The 15,744-nt window shown below is 40.0% G+C and overlaps 1 protein-coding gene across 9 annotated transcripts in view; it reads left to right on the top strand.

Annotated features, from left to right (window-relative positions):
- Dgki (diacylglycerol kinase iota) overlaps positions 1-15,744 on the top strand; it is a 453,496-nt gene that overhangs the window by 273,142 nt on the left and 164,610 nt on the right. For all 9 annotated transcript variants that reach the window (XM_021638217.2, XM_021638216.2, XM_060380194.1 and 6 more), the window contains 4 exons: positions 3,336-3,391; positions 5,335-5,397; positions 9,245-9,318; positions 10,924-11,035. In XM_021638217.2, the coding sequence (XP_021493892.2) occupies positions 3,336-3,391; positions 5,335-5,397; positions 9,245-9,318; positions 10,924-11,035 (305 nt within the window). The remainder of the gene's footprint in view (positions 1-3,335; positions 3,392-5,334; positions 5,398-9,244; positions 9,319-10,923; positions 11,036-15,744) is intronic.

Below are 15,744 nucleotides of genomic sequence, written 5' to 3'. Positions count from 1 at the left end.
CCCAATGTGGCAGAAGAACTTTACTCATGAAAGGGAAGCTGACTTCAGTATCAGAAGACGATCATAGATTGTGTGCATGGATCCAGGACAATCACGAGCTCCTAAAAGCAGCAGAGGAAGACAGAGCTGGGGAAAGTCAGAGAGACCTAATGTGTGAAGAATTGGCATACTGGTTTTGACCTTGGCAGGGATCAGAACCCACTGAGTACAGGCAGTCTCCATTGGTGAGAATGAGTACCCTTGCACAGCCACGGGAGAGAGAGAGAGAGAGAGAGAGAGAGAGAGAGAGAGAGAGAGAGAGAGAACTTCAGTTCTTCAATCTCTTGGGTGTGGATTCTACCAATGATCTGAATAATTAGAAGATGTTTCCCAGAGCCCCTCAGTGAAGGTGTCACACTGTGTTACCCTCTCAGACCCTCAGCAGGGGCTCCAGCTGAGCTCATGCCAAAATCTGACCAAGATAATTATTAGCAAATCGATAGTGGAGTTTGAAGAAAAATGAACTAAAAATAGAGTGAGTGGATCTTGCCTTCTCACAGCCACTTCTTGTGAAGGAGGAGAAAGGATAACCTAGGAAGTCATACAGTTAATCACAGAGGCATTGATCCGGGGTGTCGATAGTGTTACCCTTTCCTGTTTACCGTAACAGACACAACTTCCTGAAGGAATGAACCCTTGAACTTTCTTACTGGCTCAAATCTTTGTTCCCTCTCCCTTTCTTGCTGCACTCTTGGTTCTCCTTGAAGGTACAACAACTTTGTATGGTGCGGTAAGCATTCTCGGCCATTCAATCTTTCCTTCTGACAGTGATGGAGAGGACCCAGCACTGTGGTTTGTGGCCCCCCCGCTGTCCCCTTTGCTCCCTCTATGGCCTGGCCTCTGTCAGAGTGGGCCGGTTCCAGCAGGGGGCTGAGCTTCCTCTAAGCTCTGGCTGACCTCTTTCTGAGTCTCATTTTTGCTTACACAATAGATACAAAACTGTGAAATGAGGCTAGGAATGTGGCTGATAAGTAGAGTGTTTGCCCAATACCCGTTTATGAAGTTCATTATCCTAGCAGGATTCCCTTATGCCCTTAAGGCCTTGGCCCTTCTTATGTCTTTTTGACAGCTCTCTGAATGTTAGGTGTGTCAGTAGATCTGTTTGTAAAGTTTATTACCCCTAGTGAAATTACATTTGAGGTGGCCATTTTCATTAAAGGTGTGAGTTAAGTCACTAAAAACTCAGTTTATTTCTCAATTTTATCACATTTGGATGGTCTAATGGGAAATTATCTATCTTTGGAGAAAACAGATCTTCTTTTCATTTTTATTAAAATTGAGTCTCATAGAAAAACCACACAGAGATGTAAATATTTCCAGAACACAAGTTATAAAGCACGCAAATGTTAGTGGCTGGGCTAGGATTCACGTCATAGCTGTGGGCATCAGTATGCCGAGAAAGCGCTGTACCTGAACTGTGGCTTGCTGTCATTCCCGTTTCTTATGGCTTGTTAGATAGCTAGATTAGATTTTTTTTTTAAACCTAGAGCAGTGTACTCAGACATGCTGAAAAAATAAAAAAGATTCTCATTTTACCTCTGGTTTCATAAAATGAAAACGGAAGCCAGGCAAGCCGATTCAAAACAACTGATGGGCATGGGGATGGAGTGATGGCTCAGAGGTTAAGAGCACTGGAGTGTAGTTCCCAGCACTCACACAAGCAGGCTCATAACCATCTGTAGTTCCTGCTTCAGGGCATCTGACTCCTTCTACTGGCCTTTGTAGGCACACACACACAAATTTTAAAAAGGGGACAAGGGTAACAGAGAGCAATAAACACCACATTATACATTTGTTTATTATTCCACATAACGTTTTGCTCTGTTTTGTGTATAGGGTTAGAGTATGCTGTTGAGTAGCACAATATTTAGGGAATCTTTGAGATTCAGAAACTATATAGCCGAAGTTAGCTGTTGAGAACCAGTCTAATGGGAAATTATCTATCTTTGGAGAACACAGATCTTCTTTTCATTTTTATTAAAATTGAGTCTCATGGAAAAACCACATAGAGATGTGAATATTCCAGAACATATGTTATAAAGCATGCAAATGTTAGTGGCTAGGCTAACATACTTTTCTCTTATTATGCAAACCTGTGATTCTTTACCCAGTTTCTGTAATGTATTATTACTTATTACTAATAATAGTTATTAGTCGACTCTGAGAATCCTGAAGATAATCCAATAAGCATTGCGTAGGACTTTTGCTTGAGGTCCTATATGCTTTCGTGAGAGAACTCTATGTTCCCTTATTTAGACGTGCTTTTAGACAGCAGCAGGAGTGGGGGAGTGTCCTACAGTCACTGTGCTCTCTAGAAGTGACTGGGAGAAAGACCTAGCCTAAAAAGAAACTACTGCTGGCTGGGTATAAAGGCAGAGGACTAAAGTCCTTTTGTGAAACACTGGATTGTGTTGCAGAGAAACATCTGAGGAAATAATATGTCATATAGATATTTATTAAACCCCCAATTCCTGTGAAAATTCTGATATGGATTATTTCATCTTTTTTTGCCTCTGTGAGCCAAATAACATGTAGAAACAAACTGAAAATTAAATTGCTTCCATATTGAACCCTGCTGTAATATGATAAATCTATTCAGGGGCCCTCCCTTTTCCTCCTTTCTCCCTCTCTCCAACCCTTTATCTCACTTTTTACCTCCTCGTCTCCTTTCCTACCCTTTTTATCATTCACTTCCATTTCTTCCATGGTTTATCACAAGTGAAAAAGTAGGTGGTGGTTCAGAGTTCTCAAAATGTGGAAACAAAATGTCTATCAATGCTTCTTTAAATCCATACTTTCATTGTTGAACTGCATTTTGTAACTTTACACATAGTTTTCAGAAGCCACACCCTCGTAGATGTCAGGAAGAATAATCACTTCCCCAGATACCTTGCTTGTTTCTCATCCATTCTCATCCCAAATCCATGAGTCAAAGTAAATTAAAAGGGAGTCTCTAGTTTAAATGCTGTAGGTGCACCTGGGAATCTGTTAAAGGACCATTCCTGGACCTCAAACCTGGACTTCTGGTAGAGCAGAGATCGATGGGACCTAATCATCATTGTTATTCACCTACTCCCAGTTTACTGCAATGCTGTGACTTGAGCTGAATTTGTTTTAAACACCAGATAGTTATACCCGTGTCACTGGGCCATTGAAGCAACTGGCCTGAAACTGAGAGAATAGTAACTATGGAGCTGGATCTAGTGGGTCTTCAAAGTGGAGGCCAGGCTTGAGGAAAAGACTGTCAATCATTCAAAAAGGCCCAGTAACAAAAAAAACCCTCTCCTCTTTTACAGAAGCAAATCCAGAGAAATTTAATAGTCGTTTTCGAAATAAAATGTTCTATGCAGGGGTAAGTATTATTTCACTTCATGACTGAGAAATTATTATTAATTATTATTAATATTATTTAATGGTAATTCAGTAAACACTAAAGAAACCAGCTCCAATCAAAACTAGTACTGCTTTGTTGCTATTTAATTTCTTGAGTTCTTTATATATTCTGGATATTAGCCCTCTGTCAGATATTGAGTTGGTGAAGATCCTTTCCCAAATCTGTAGGCAGTCTTTTTGTTCTGACGACAGTGTCCTTTGCTTTACAGAAGCTTTTCAGTTTCATGAGGCCCCATTTATTGATTCTTGCTCTTAGAGCCTGTGCTGTTGGTGTTCTGTTCAGAAAGGCTCTACCCTTCAGGGTATTAGCGCAGATGCTGAGACTTATAGCCAAACTTTGGGCAGAGTGCAGGGAATCTTATGAAAGAAGGGGGAGATAGTAAGACTTGGAGAGGACAGGAGCTCCACAAGGAGAGCAACAGAACCAAAAAATCTGGGCACAAGGGTCTTTTTTGAGATTGATACTCTAACCAAGGACCATTCATGGGGATAACCTAGAAACCCTGCACAGATGTAGCACATGGCAGTTCAGTGTCCAAGTGGGTTCCATAGTAATGGGAACAGAGACTGTCTCTGACATGATCTGATTGGCCTGCTCTTTGATCACCTCTCCCTGATGAGGGAGGAGCAACCTTACCAGGCCACAAAGGAAGTCAATGCAGCCACTCCTGATGAGACCTGATAGACTAGGATCAGAAGGAAGGAGAGGAGGACCTCCCCTATCAGTGGACTTGGGGAGGGACATGGGTGGAGAAGGGGGAAGAAGGGTGAGGTTCAGAGGGGAGGAGGGAGGGAGCTACAGGGGGAGGATACAAAGTGAATAAACTATAATTAATAAAAATAAAATATATATAAAAGGAAAAAAAACAAAAAACAAAACTAGTACTGCATACCTAAATATATTCCAACTATGTTTATATAAAGTTACTGTTTAAAATATTCACTGAGGAAGAGGGGATGCTTTCTAGTTGAGTGGTCAGCAAAGCAGTTGGGTTTGGCTGTGTTTAAAACTGAAGCCTTACAAGAGTCAGTGACTTTTCAGGGAGTGGTGCAAACAGACGTCAAAGAAGGAATTGGGAAGAGTAGTCAGATGGGAAAAATATAAACGTTTTAGTTTTGTTTCTTGTTTCTGTACTAAAACAGCCTGATGAATGCAATTTAAGAAAGAAAGGGTTCCCTTGCCTCACAATCCCAGGTTACATTCTGTCTTTGGGGCAAGGCATGGTGGTAAGAACTTAAAGTAGCCAGTCACAGTACATCTGCAGGCAAGAGCAGAGAGCAAGGAACGAATGCCCACATGCTACTGCTTATGATTTCTCTACTCCTTTTTACTCCAGAATCCCCTGCCCAGGGAGGAGCTGCTACTCACAATGACCCTGTCTTCCCAGTAATACACACACACACAGGCCAGCTTAATCTAGATAATCCCTGACCGAAACTCCTTTCTCAGGTGATCGCAGCCTGTGTTAAGTTGATAGATAATCCTACCCAATCAGAGGCAATCTTAGCTCGGGTGTAGTTTTTAACAGGGTGTGTACTCAGTGATCTTGGATGACAAGTTGGCAGAACATGAAGATACCTATGAAACCAAAGTGAAGACCTTTGGTTACTCTTCTTGGAGTGACTTTGGCATTGGGTGGATAGGTAGGATTTTCACAGGGGACTTTCAGAACAGATCTGTCAAGTGCCTCTGGGAGCCACTCACTTTTTCACCCTAGGAGAGTGAAATCTTAAATTTTATTATAGATTTAATAGTCTGAAAACAGGGGATTTTTCACATGGCAGACACTGTTTTATATTTTTTTAATAGTATGGAATCTTAAAATGTCTATCCTGTTGAAGCAAGAATTTGGTGGAAACCATGTAACAAAGTATTCTTTTCTTCTTTGCCTTTTCCTGTAGGCAGCCTTTTCTGATTTCCTACAAAGAAGTTCTAGAGATCTGTCCAAACACGTCAAAGTTGTTGTGAGTATTGACTCTATAGGCTCATTTTATTTGCATGAGAATATGAATGTCACACACCCCTGATGCCAGTTGATACATGGATTAATCCCTGCACTACATGTAGTTTGCAAATCATGTAAGGCAGCTCATCAGCCACGTATGCGCATTCTCAGCAAGTATCAGTCTCTGTCTTAGTTGCTGGAGTGAAATAAAACTAGTGTTACTCCTGAAGAAGCCATGGGCAAGGACAGACATAATTATTGTATATACACCAACCGTTATTCAGTCATACACACAGGATACTGCTGGCACAGGAAGTGGCAGCAGAATGGTCGCTCTCCTCAGGATAGGATTTGGAAGATCTTCCTGGAAGAAGTGCTGTGAGCCGGCTCTTACAGTATAAACAGATGTGTAGTTAACAGTTGTTCCTAAGTTAACTCGTCTTTCTGATGAGTCTCCATTTTATAACAATACACTCGTTATTATTTCATCCTGACTTTGCTTTCCGGCCTGGTCAAGTCTCCTCGCATTGAATGGATGTTTCCTGCTGTTTTGTTCTAAGTCTCTAACCCAGGTTATGTGTCTACTGGAGGCAAAAGAGAGAGAAACTTATCTTTGTCTAGTTGGTACATTCTAATAACATAAATTAATTAAGAAAAACAACTTGTTTCTTATAATAAATGAGATTATGAAGAGATGAAGATAGCTTTTATTTGCATGAGGCTGAGTGATAATACACATATAGAGAAATATAGCAATTTCTCTATCTTTTATCATGAGGCAGGTATAGAAATTTAGTAAGAGAACATTGTGTGTGTGCATGCCTGCACTTATATATGTACATATATATATATAATAGAGAAAATACATGATGCTAGGTTACTGAGATTTAGGAGAATGAGATGATTAAAATGAAGAGCAGTGTTTAGCACAAGAGGCATTCCTGTTTATGAGATCCACATTCATGTAACAGACTGAGATATAGTTGCTGCTAAAGTGTCTTTGTTTATTTGTAGTTGGTTGAGACAGTCTGTTCTATTCTTGAACTTTCTATTTAGTCAAAATGGCCTTGAACACTTTGTTTCTCCACTTCCCACGGGCTGGGATTATACTCCAGTACTACGGAGTCCAAGAAAATGGTTAAAAGCCACATAGCTACTTTTATATTATAGAAAAATAAGGGAAACGATCATTGAAAATAAAATAAGTAAGGCTCATAATAGAATGATATTCTGTGGGGCACTGACAATGTTTACAGTGTTAATTAACTAGTGCATATAATACTAATGTAGTAGAAATTATTTACTTATTCTTATAGGATGAAAGGTTCTTTTTAAAATGTTAAGCTTGGCACAGTAGCTTTGTCAGTTGTCCCAGATATTTGGAAGGCAGAGATGGAAGGAATGTAAATTCAAAGCCACCAGCCAGCCTGGACAGCTTGGGGCGAACCTGTCTCACCAAGGGAAAAAGAGGGAAAAGTATTGAAATCCAATAGGCAAACATTTGCAAAGCTGCTATTGCTGCTCTAACAGCATTAATGTGTGCCCTGCTTTGAATCTTTTACTAATTTTTACTCTAGAGTTTCTATGTCTTTTCATTGTAGCCTTAACCTTACATTGTACTCAATTTCAACTGCTTATTGCAAAAACAAAATCTCTAACCTGTAGCAAAATGCATGAAAAATGAACCCCGTAAATCAATAGGGACAAGAGTTAAGTATTGCTGCCATTAGCCAGCCTTGGCATCCCTGCAGGCCGTGGCTCGCATACAGTGCAACATTGTTGCTTCTGGCTCTGTGGAGAGGCATAGCCTCCTGGGGGAAGGGTTTGGAGGAGCAGAGCTGCTCACTCACTGTGGCCCAGAAGAGAGGATGGGAAGAAAAAAGAATGGGAAAGAAAGAATGGCAGAAGAGAGAGAGGGAGTGGTTGACGAGTGACTGAGCAGGACAAGATCACCCTTCTTGGCACGCCCTGAATGAACGACTTCTAAGTAGGCTGCACCGCCTAACATCATTCAGTGTGAACTCACGAACTTGTGTATCATGTTCATGACACATTCACACGTCAGTGGTTCCACTACCATGGGACCAATGTTTTAACACATGAGCCTTTTTGAGAAGTGCTTTACAGACTAACTACATCAGGTGTTAATAATAGACAATATTATTTTTGTCACAGGTAAAGTCAGTATCTTGGATGTAATATTGGAGTCACATGGTTATAAAATGTGCATATGAATTCTAGACCAAGAAACACAAAGCACGAAGAAAACATTGCATCTAGCACAATTTACTGCCCATTGTTTGACTTATCAGTACATGAGCCTACATACAGAACTGTATTTTGCAAGCAGATGTTTTCTCTTCTTTGTGTCTGAATTAGGGAAAACATTGGTTGCTGCTGTTCTAGAGAACTGTACGTTTTAATGCAATACTATGTAAAAGTAGTGAGATACTATACATTGTATAGTATATACAACTTTAAAAATTTTGATGAGATACAATAATCACTGACATATTTCCCAGGGGAAACAAGGCTACAACATTTAAAAGTCAGTTTGGTTTCAAGTTCAGCAGTATTTTCTGTAATGTATCAACAGAGTATAGCAGTCAATTTTTTTTTTCGCTCTTGAACTTTGATCACTTAAATAAAATGACTGCTTTCTTCATGAGCATACTCATCCATGGATCTGCTTGAAGCCCTTGAATGATTTGGAAGATTTTAGGTCACTATCTAAAACTTGATTTCTATCTAAGCTGCTTTTTGGAAATATTTTATTTGGGACAATATGGTTTCCTGGAAATTGTTTTTGAGACCACTTGTGAACATTGGGGAAAGAAAGTGGTTCTTTGAAGCACCCTTGACTGCTTGTAAAATCAGTGTGCTTAGACTGAACCGCTTCTGAAAGACATTTATACAAAACCACAGTGGGTTTTATAATGCTTTTGAAGGACAAGAAGAATGGTCTTCCGGGACGTGAGGCCAAGGGGGGGAAAAGCAAACTGAAAAGCCAGCCTTGCAAATGGCACTCTTTCACTCTGACTAGACCTCTCTTCTGGATTTTATCACCAGTTGAGAGGGGAATGGAGACTTTTTTGTGACAGGCTGAAGGACAGTACTCATGGGGAGAACATTAGGTGATCAAGGAAGATCGTTAGGTGGAACGATCTAGGAGCTCTTGAGACCAAGGTTATGTCCAAACTCCAACAGTCCAATCAGAGAAAGTGCCATCTAGTTCATAACACTTGATGCTGCTATTTTGTCTTCTTAATCAGGTATGAATGTACACACTATAAACTATTACTTCTAGAACACTGGCTTCACCCTATGGCAAAGAAAAGAGGATCTGTTACAGGTGATACAAATTTAGAGCAGACCTCTTTAAAACTTTCAGAGAATGTATTCAAAACATGTTTCTTCGTTTCAAAATAAACATTATCCCAGATAGGAAAAAAAATATGGCCATGTTCACGCCTTGTTTGTATTAACTGATTACAGTGGGGAATGCTGCTAGCTTCACTGAGATGTCATCTTTGGAGAGTGTGTGGGCTTTAAATGTTAGCACCATATGTCTAAATATCTAATAATAGTTGAAGGCAATGGATTGCTTTGAATATAGAACAGAGAAAAATTGTTTTTAGTCAAATGGAAGTTTTATTTTGTATTAAATCAGAACAAAATTAAAGTTCAGCCTTGGCTCTTCTCCAGTCAGACTCAGCATAAATTTCAGTGGTAGTAACTGGCATCCACTCGGGGGCGAGGGAGAGATTTCCATGCTCTGTGCTGTTGTTGACCCAGTTATCTTGGATGAGACTGTCAGACTCATGACTACTTCAGAAGCCTCGCTTTCTCTGCTTTGGTTGCTGCAGTGTGATGGAACAGATCTCACCCCAAAGATTCAGGACCTGAAGTTCCAGTGTATAGTATTTTTAAATATTCCCAGGTAAGCCCTATTCATACTGTGGCCTTTGCTTGATATGAACTCTGAATGATATCTGATTTCAGAAGTGAAACACCTCAGGGATAGTCCTTGAAATCCCTCATTTTAATGTCCTGGTAAGGGTTCCATGTCTGTTAATTTTCTTCTCCTGTTTGGCTTGTTTCCCGTGGTAGCTGGTTTTGCCTGTGATGCAGAATTCATTATCTGCATTCTCCTAGCCTTGGGAGACTCAAACCCTTTTCTCGATATTTTCATTTAATTCTCTTTACTGCCCCACACCCATCCTCTAGCCTCAAGGAAAGACAGATGTGAATAGAATCCTACTTTCAGTTTCTCAAAAGCTGTTAGGAACACATAGCTGATGAGTATGGATTTCTCTGCCAGATGCTAGAATCCATCAGTGAAGCAGGGCTTCACTGCTCTCTGGTACTATAATGCACCAGGAGAAAGGAACACTTAGGATTGACTATTTTTTTTTTAAGATAAGTTTATCACTTCAGTGGCACAAAATTCAGTTCCAGGTTCCTAAGCCCAGACGCTGGAAGAGTAAGGCCTGTAGTCCCTCATTGCTTGCTACCAACCAACTCAGACTACAATCTGCAGATCAGCTGACCTTGGTTGAATTTACGGAAAACTAGAGCTCTATAGAAATGTGTGTCTAGGAAAACCTATCAAGGTTTTCAGTTTGCTCTTGAAGTGCTCAGAACACTCAGTTCCAACCCTGACATGGGTCAGCAAGGGTTTAGCAGAGGGCTTACAGATTTGTAGGACACACTGGTCCACAGTGCCAACTATAGCATTGTCCTCTTTACTCTTGACCCTCTTCCCTTACGTGTCTGCTTCTCTGACTTTATAATTTTATTTATTCCTTTTCCTTTCTCATCTCACTCCTCTCTTCTCCCCTGCCATCCACCTTCACTCCCTCCCTTCCTTCCTTCCTTCTTTTCTTTTGAGAGAGGATCTCCCTATATAATTCACAATTCTTCTGCCTTACCCTCTTCTGTGCTGGAAGAGTAGGCATACATCACCACACCTAACATATTTTATTTCTTCTCTCTTATTTATTTATTTATTTAAAGTTATTTTCATCCATTCTTTTCTTATAGGAATTTCTTGACTTATTTTCTATATAATGGTAAATGCTGCCATCTTAGTTTATGTTCTTTTTTACACTAGCATGGATTTGTCTTCATTTAAGAGAATTATTAAATTGTTAAAGAAAAATCATAATATATTATAGAGAATACGAACCCAAGAGTGAGAAATGAAGGGACAGATGGGTACCACAGGATGCTTTTGATGTTAAATTGTGGTGAGTTTCTGTTGCTGTTGTTGTTTTGTTTGCAAGGCTGTGATACCTTGGAGATAGTAACTTTATTTTTTTTATACTTGAGGTTTGCATTGAGAACAGCAACTGTTGTTACATTTAATAAACATCAATTCCCACTAGAAATTATTTTTAAAGATTTATTTATAAACTGACACATAAAAGCAAAAAACTCCTGTGTGCATGTATTCCTTAACCCTAATTTATTTACTAATGCTAATCATTAGTAAATAAATGAGAGGAATGAAGTATCTTTAACTGTTTTTTAACCTTGTTTGCAGATATTGTGCTGGCACAATGCCTTGGGGAAACCCTGGAGATCACCATGACTTTGAACCCCAGCGTCATGATGATGGCTACATTGAAGTAATTGGGTTCACCATGGCCTCTTTGGTGAGAATTGTCTCAATTTTATTGAAAAGTCTTGTGTGTGAGCCAGTAATAGACTTTAACCTCTCACAGAGGAAAAATCAGCTTTCTCCAACAGAGTCTGACTGGGTAAACAAACTACACCCAAGGGCAGGGTCCAGCAGTAGATGACAACACAAAACCAACTCAACAGTGCTTTGTTGGGGGCAGGGGTGTTGTTTCACAATGCTTTGTCTGGGCATTTTGGTTTTTACCTTACAGGTCTTACATATCATTTTTTTCCAATTTGTGTTTTTATGGGATTTCTCTGTATGAATGTGTGTGCCTCTGTGTCTGTGTTTGTTTCGTGTGCTTTTTCTTTGACTTTTTTTCTGTTTGTTTTGTCCTATTCTGTTTATTTCATTTTAGTTTTTAGTTTTTTTAGATGTCTGTTTTCTCAGACACAGAAAGAAGGGGTGTGGATTTGGGTGGGTGGGGAGGATCTGGGAGGATTTCAGGTAGTAGAAACTGTGATCAGAATATATTGTATGAAACAACTATTTTCAATAAAAAAAGTTTTTTTCTCTTGATTTACCAACTTATAAACTCTACTAGTACAGAAATGCTTAGGATGAACAGGCATATGCTGTTAAGTCTGAAAACCTATTCATATTCATTTGAGCTGCAAAAATAAATCAATTTCATTTCTTTTTTTTTTTTACTTTCTAGGAAATAAAATATTGCATGCTTATGAAGCCATCTTGGCACAGAGATAGTACAGCATTAACACGCACACTCAAACAGTTGTCATGTGTTTTTTCTCACAACAGTGAAAGCTGAATGAGTAGTTACCATATCCCACAGGTTCATCATGCTACCTGTGAGGCAGAAGGGATCAAAATTGTCTGAGTGATGATAATCTTTCACTAGGGCCCAAGTGGCCAAATGGTTGTTCCATAATTCCTCACTGTGCTCAAAATCAAGGTTTAGACCCTTAGCTGGTGTATTTGTTACTATCACTGTGTTAAAACACCATGACCAAGAGCAACGTAAGAAAGAAATAGTTTATTTTGGGTAATGGTTCCTGAGTGATAGAGTCCATCAAGGCAAGGAAGGCACAGCATGGGAGTGGGGGCAAGAAGCTGGCCGATGGCATTTTTATCTATACACAGGAAACAGAAAGAGGAAACGGGAAGTAGGACAGAGATACAAACCCTCAAGGACACCCCCCTCCAGTGACTTCTACAAGCACAGCTCTGCCTTTTAAAGATTTCATAAATTGAGGCATCTCATGTTTGCTCATGGGAGAAGTTCATTGGCAGGTACAACGATGTTGATCTGTCTATGGAAGATCTGGGTAGAAGCTTGGAAAAGTGGCACAACAACCCAGGAGTTTCTCCTTCATTTAACTATATTCACTGCTCATGGCGTTTATCTCTCCATCTTACATGGAATACCTGATCTCTTTATTTCTATGGATTTCCCTGTTCTAGACAATTCATGAAATAGTATTATATATTGTTGTACTTTCTGATTGCCTTCTTGCACTTAGTATATGTTTCTGCTTTATCTAAACTTTAGAATGAGCCTGTGTTTCATTCCTTTTTAGGGCTAAATAGTATTCTGAAGAAGGGATATAGCACATCTTGTTTCTCCATTCAGCAGTTAATACATGCCTGCTAACTTTACACAAAATGAACCATATTTTTGGTGTGGTTTTTTTTTTTTTTTTCATTTGTTCTGGTTTGGCATTCTGTATTTTATTGTTTATTTTTCTTTGCTTTTTTGGTTGCTTTTGTTTTTGTTGTTTTGCTTCATTTCGAGAAAGAACTTAAAGTTGAATGGATAAAGAGGTGGAAAAGATTTCAGAGGAGTTGGGAGTGAAGTGATGAAAATAATGTATTTAAAATATTTTAATAAAAATATGAAACAAGTATGTTGTTACTTATGAATAATGTTCTAATAAAGAGACATATTTATTAGAAACAAACAAAAAAAAGATTTCAAAAATTCCCCAAACTGTTCAACCAACTGTGGACCAAGTGCTAAAATTACCAAGTCTATGGGGGGGGGGCATTTAAACCACTGCATCTGGTCGATAGAGTCATAGTTTCCTATTTGGTTCTCCAGCACTGTTCCCTTCCTTTCCTGCTTCCTGGCTCAAGAACTCTTTAATCAAACATAGCTTTGGACATGCTTTGTCCCTTTTGCAACACTAAGCCATTACATGTGCTGACTTTCTTTATAGTGTCTTTGGCTAGTAATCTTCTGCTTTATCTGCATCAGGATCTTTCCATAATTTTTTTTAGTGGTTTTATTTACAGTTGTATAATTAATGTCTGAATAAGAGAGATGCAGCTCAAGGAAACTGAATAGTTAGCCGGGAGTTTAATGGTAGAACTCTACTCCTGTTGGCTTTGGTTTACCCAGAGGTGAAGATGCAATGTCAAATAAGCATCATGTATAACACAGAGTACTAGGGAAACGTAAGTCTTGTAGATATCAACCTGCTAAGTTGGTAGGAAAAGGACCCTCTTACAGTAACAATGCCTTTGCCACAGTCATTGAATTGTCTCCCTTGGTCCTCCAATGGCCGAAGATAAGGAGCCACAGACACAATCCAGAAGGGAGAATGGGGAGAATAGAGGGCAGGTAGGAGTGCCAAATGGCGCCGTTCCACTTGTGCAGTGCACCACGTCTAACCTGTGTGCCACAGCGCACTTCCTGCCTCCACCTGCTTAAATTCAGCTTGCTAAATGAGCAGAGTTCAGCGTTCTCGAAAAAGGGAAATTTCTAAACGTGAGAAGCATTTCAGAAGTGAGCAACAGTGGTCACCTCTAATTGGTAGCAATTTTTAAAATTGATCAACCATGTTTGTAGCAGCTTTATTTGTAATAGCCAGAAGCTGGAAACAACCCAGATGCCCCTCAATTGAAGAATGGATATAGAAATTGTGGTACATCTACACAATGGAATATTACTCAGCAATGAAAAATAAGGAAATCATGAAATTTGCAGGTAAATGGTGGGATCTGGAAAGAATCATCCTGAGTGAGTTGTCCCAGAAGCAAAAAGACACACATGGTATATACTCACTCATATAGACATACAACATAGGACAAACCCACTAAAACCTGTGCATCTAAAGAAACTAAGCAAGAGAGAGGACCCTAACTAAAATGTCCAATCCCCATCCGGAAAGGCAAAGAGGATGGACATCAGAAGAAGAAGAAAACAAGAAACAACCTAGGAACCTACCACAGAGGGCCTCTGAAAGCCTCTGCCCTTCAGACTATCAAAGCAGATGCTGAGCCTGATGGGCAACTGTTGGGCAGAGTGAATGGAATTTTATGTAAGAACTGGGAAATAGTAAGAGCTGGAGAGGACAGGGTCTCCACAAGGAGAGCAACAGAACAAGAAAATTTTAACACAGGGAACTTCCCAGAGACTCATACTCCAACCAAGGACTATTCATGGAGATAACCCAGAACCCCTGCACAGATGTAGCCCAGGGCAGTTCAGAGTCCAATTGGGTTACATAGTAATGTGAAGAGGGACTGCCTCTGACATGAACTGACTGGCCTGCTCTTTAGTCACCTCCTCCTGAGGGGGAGCAGCCTTACCAGGCCACAGAAGAGGACAGTGCAGCCACTTTTGATGTGAACTGACTGACTAAGATCAGAAAGGAGAGGAGAACCTCCCCTATTAGTGGACTTGGGGAGTGGCATGCAAGCAGAGGGAGGAGGGAGGGTGGGATTGGGAGGGGAGGAGGGAGGGGCTTATGGGGGGATGCAGAATGAATAAAGTTTAATTGATGAAAAATTAAAAAAAAGAGAAAAAAATAAAATTCAAGGTAATACTTAAAAAGTATCTGTTTCCATTCAGTATCAGTTACAAGTATTAGTGAGGGCTAGAGAGATAGCTCAGTGGTTAAAAGCACTGTCTGCTCTTCCAAAGGTCCTGAGTTCAATTCCAAGCAACCACATGGTGGCTTACAGCCATCTCTAATGTGATCTAGTGCCCTCATCTTGCATGCAGACAGAATACTGAATATATGTGTAAGTAATTTATAAAAAAAATTCTAGAAATAAGTATTAGTGAATTCAGAAATGGTATGCCCATAATTAACAGGCTAGTAGGTAAAAATTATTAAGGAATGAGGCAAATGAAATGCCCTGTCATTGTGGTCACAGCCCCATGATGGAAAATGATAAATTCCAGGAGAGAGCTGGGAGAGACTAGAAAAGAGCGCTGAAAGCAAGGGTGCCTGCTAGGTGGTGCTCTCAGCAAAGACTCCCAGAGGAGGCAGGGGTCTCTAGAGTGCAGTGGTCTATCAGAGCAGCCAGCCTGTGCACATGTCCTTGCAGAGCTACAAGTGGTGGCTTCAGTGACTGGACAGTTATAAAACTGAAGTCAAGGACAGAGGTCAGGCAGAAACGGCCCTTTATGCTGTTGTTGGGGGTGATGTTGCAAAAGGGTTGGGCATGATCAGACTTGTGCCTGGAATCCGATCTGAGCTGACCAGAATCTCTACCCCTGGGGCTTATTAGACAAATCACCATATTGGCATCAGCATCCATGTGGATAAGTGTGAAGGAAGAAGATGAAAGGGACTGGGGCATACCAGAGGTATTTGGACACAGTGACACACTGTGAAAGACAGAACACTAATGAATCCTAGGAGACGACTGGGAGCAATTGGTCAAAGGATGAATTCATTAAAAAAGGTAGAAAGTGTAAAGCAGAGAAAACAT

Source organism: Meriones unguiculatus, chromosome 3 (genome assembly GCF_030254825.1).
Source record: "Meriones unguiculatus strain TT.TT164.6M chromosome 3, Bangor_MerUng_6.1, whole genome shotgun sequence".
Taxonomy (NCBI): Eukaryota; Metazoa; Chordata; class Mammalia; order Rodentia; family Muridae; genus Meriones; species Meriones unguiculatus.
The sequence above is the reverse complement of the archived record's forward strand: the minus strand, read 5'-3'. Positions and strand labels throughout refer to the sequence as shown.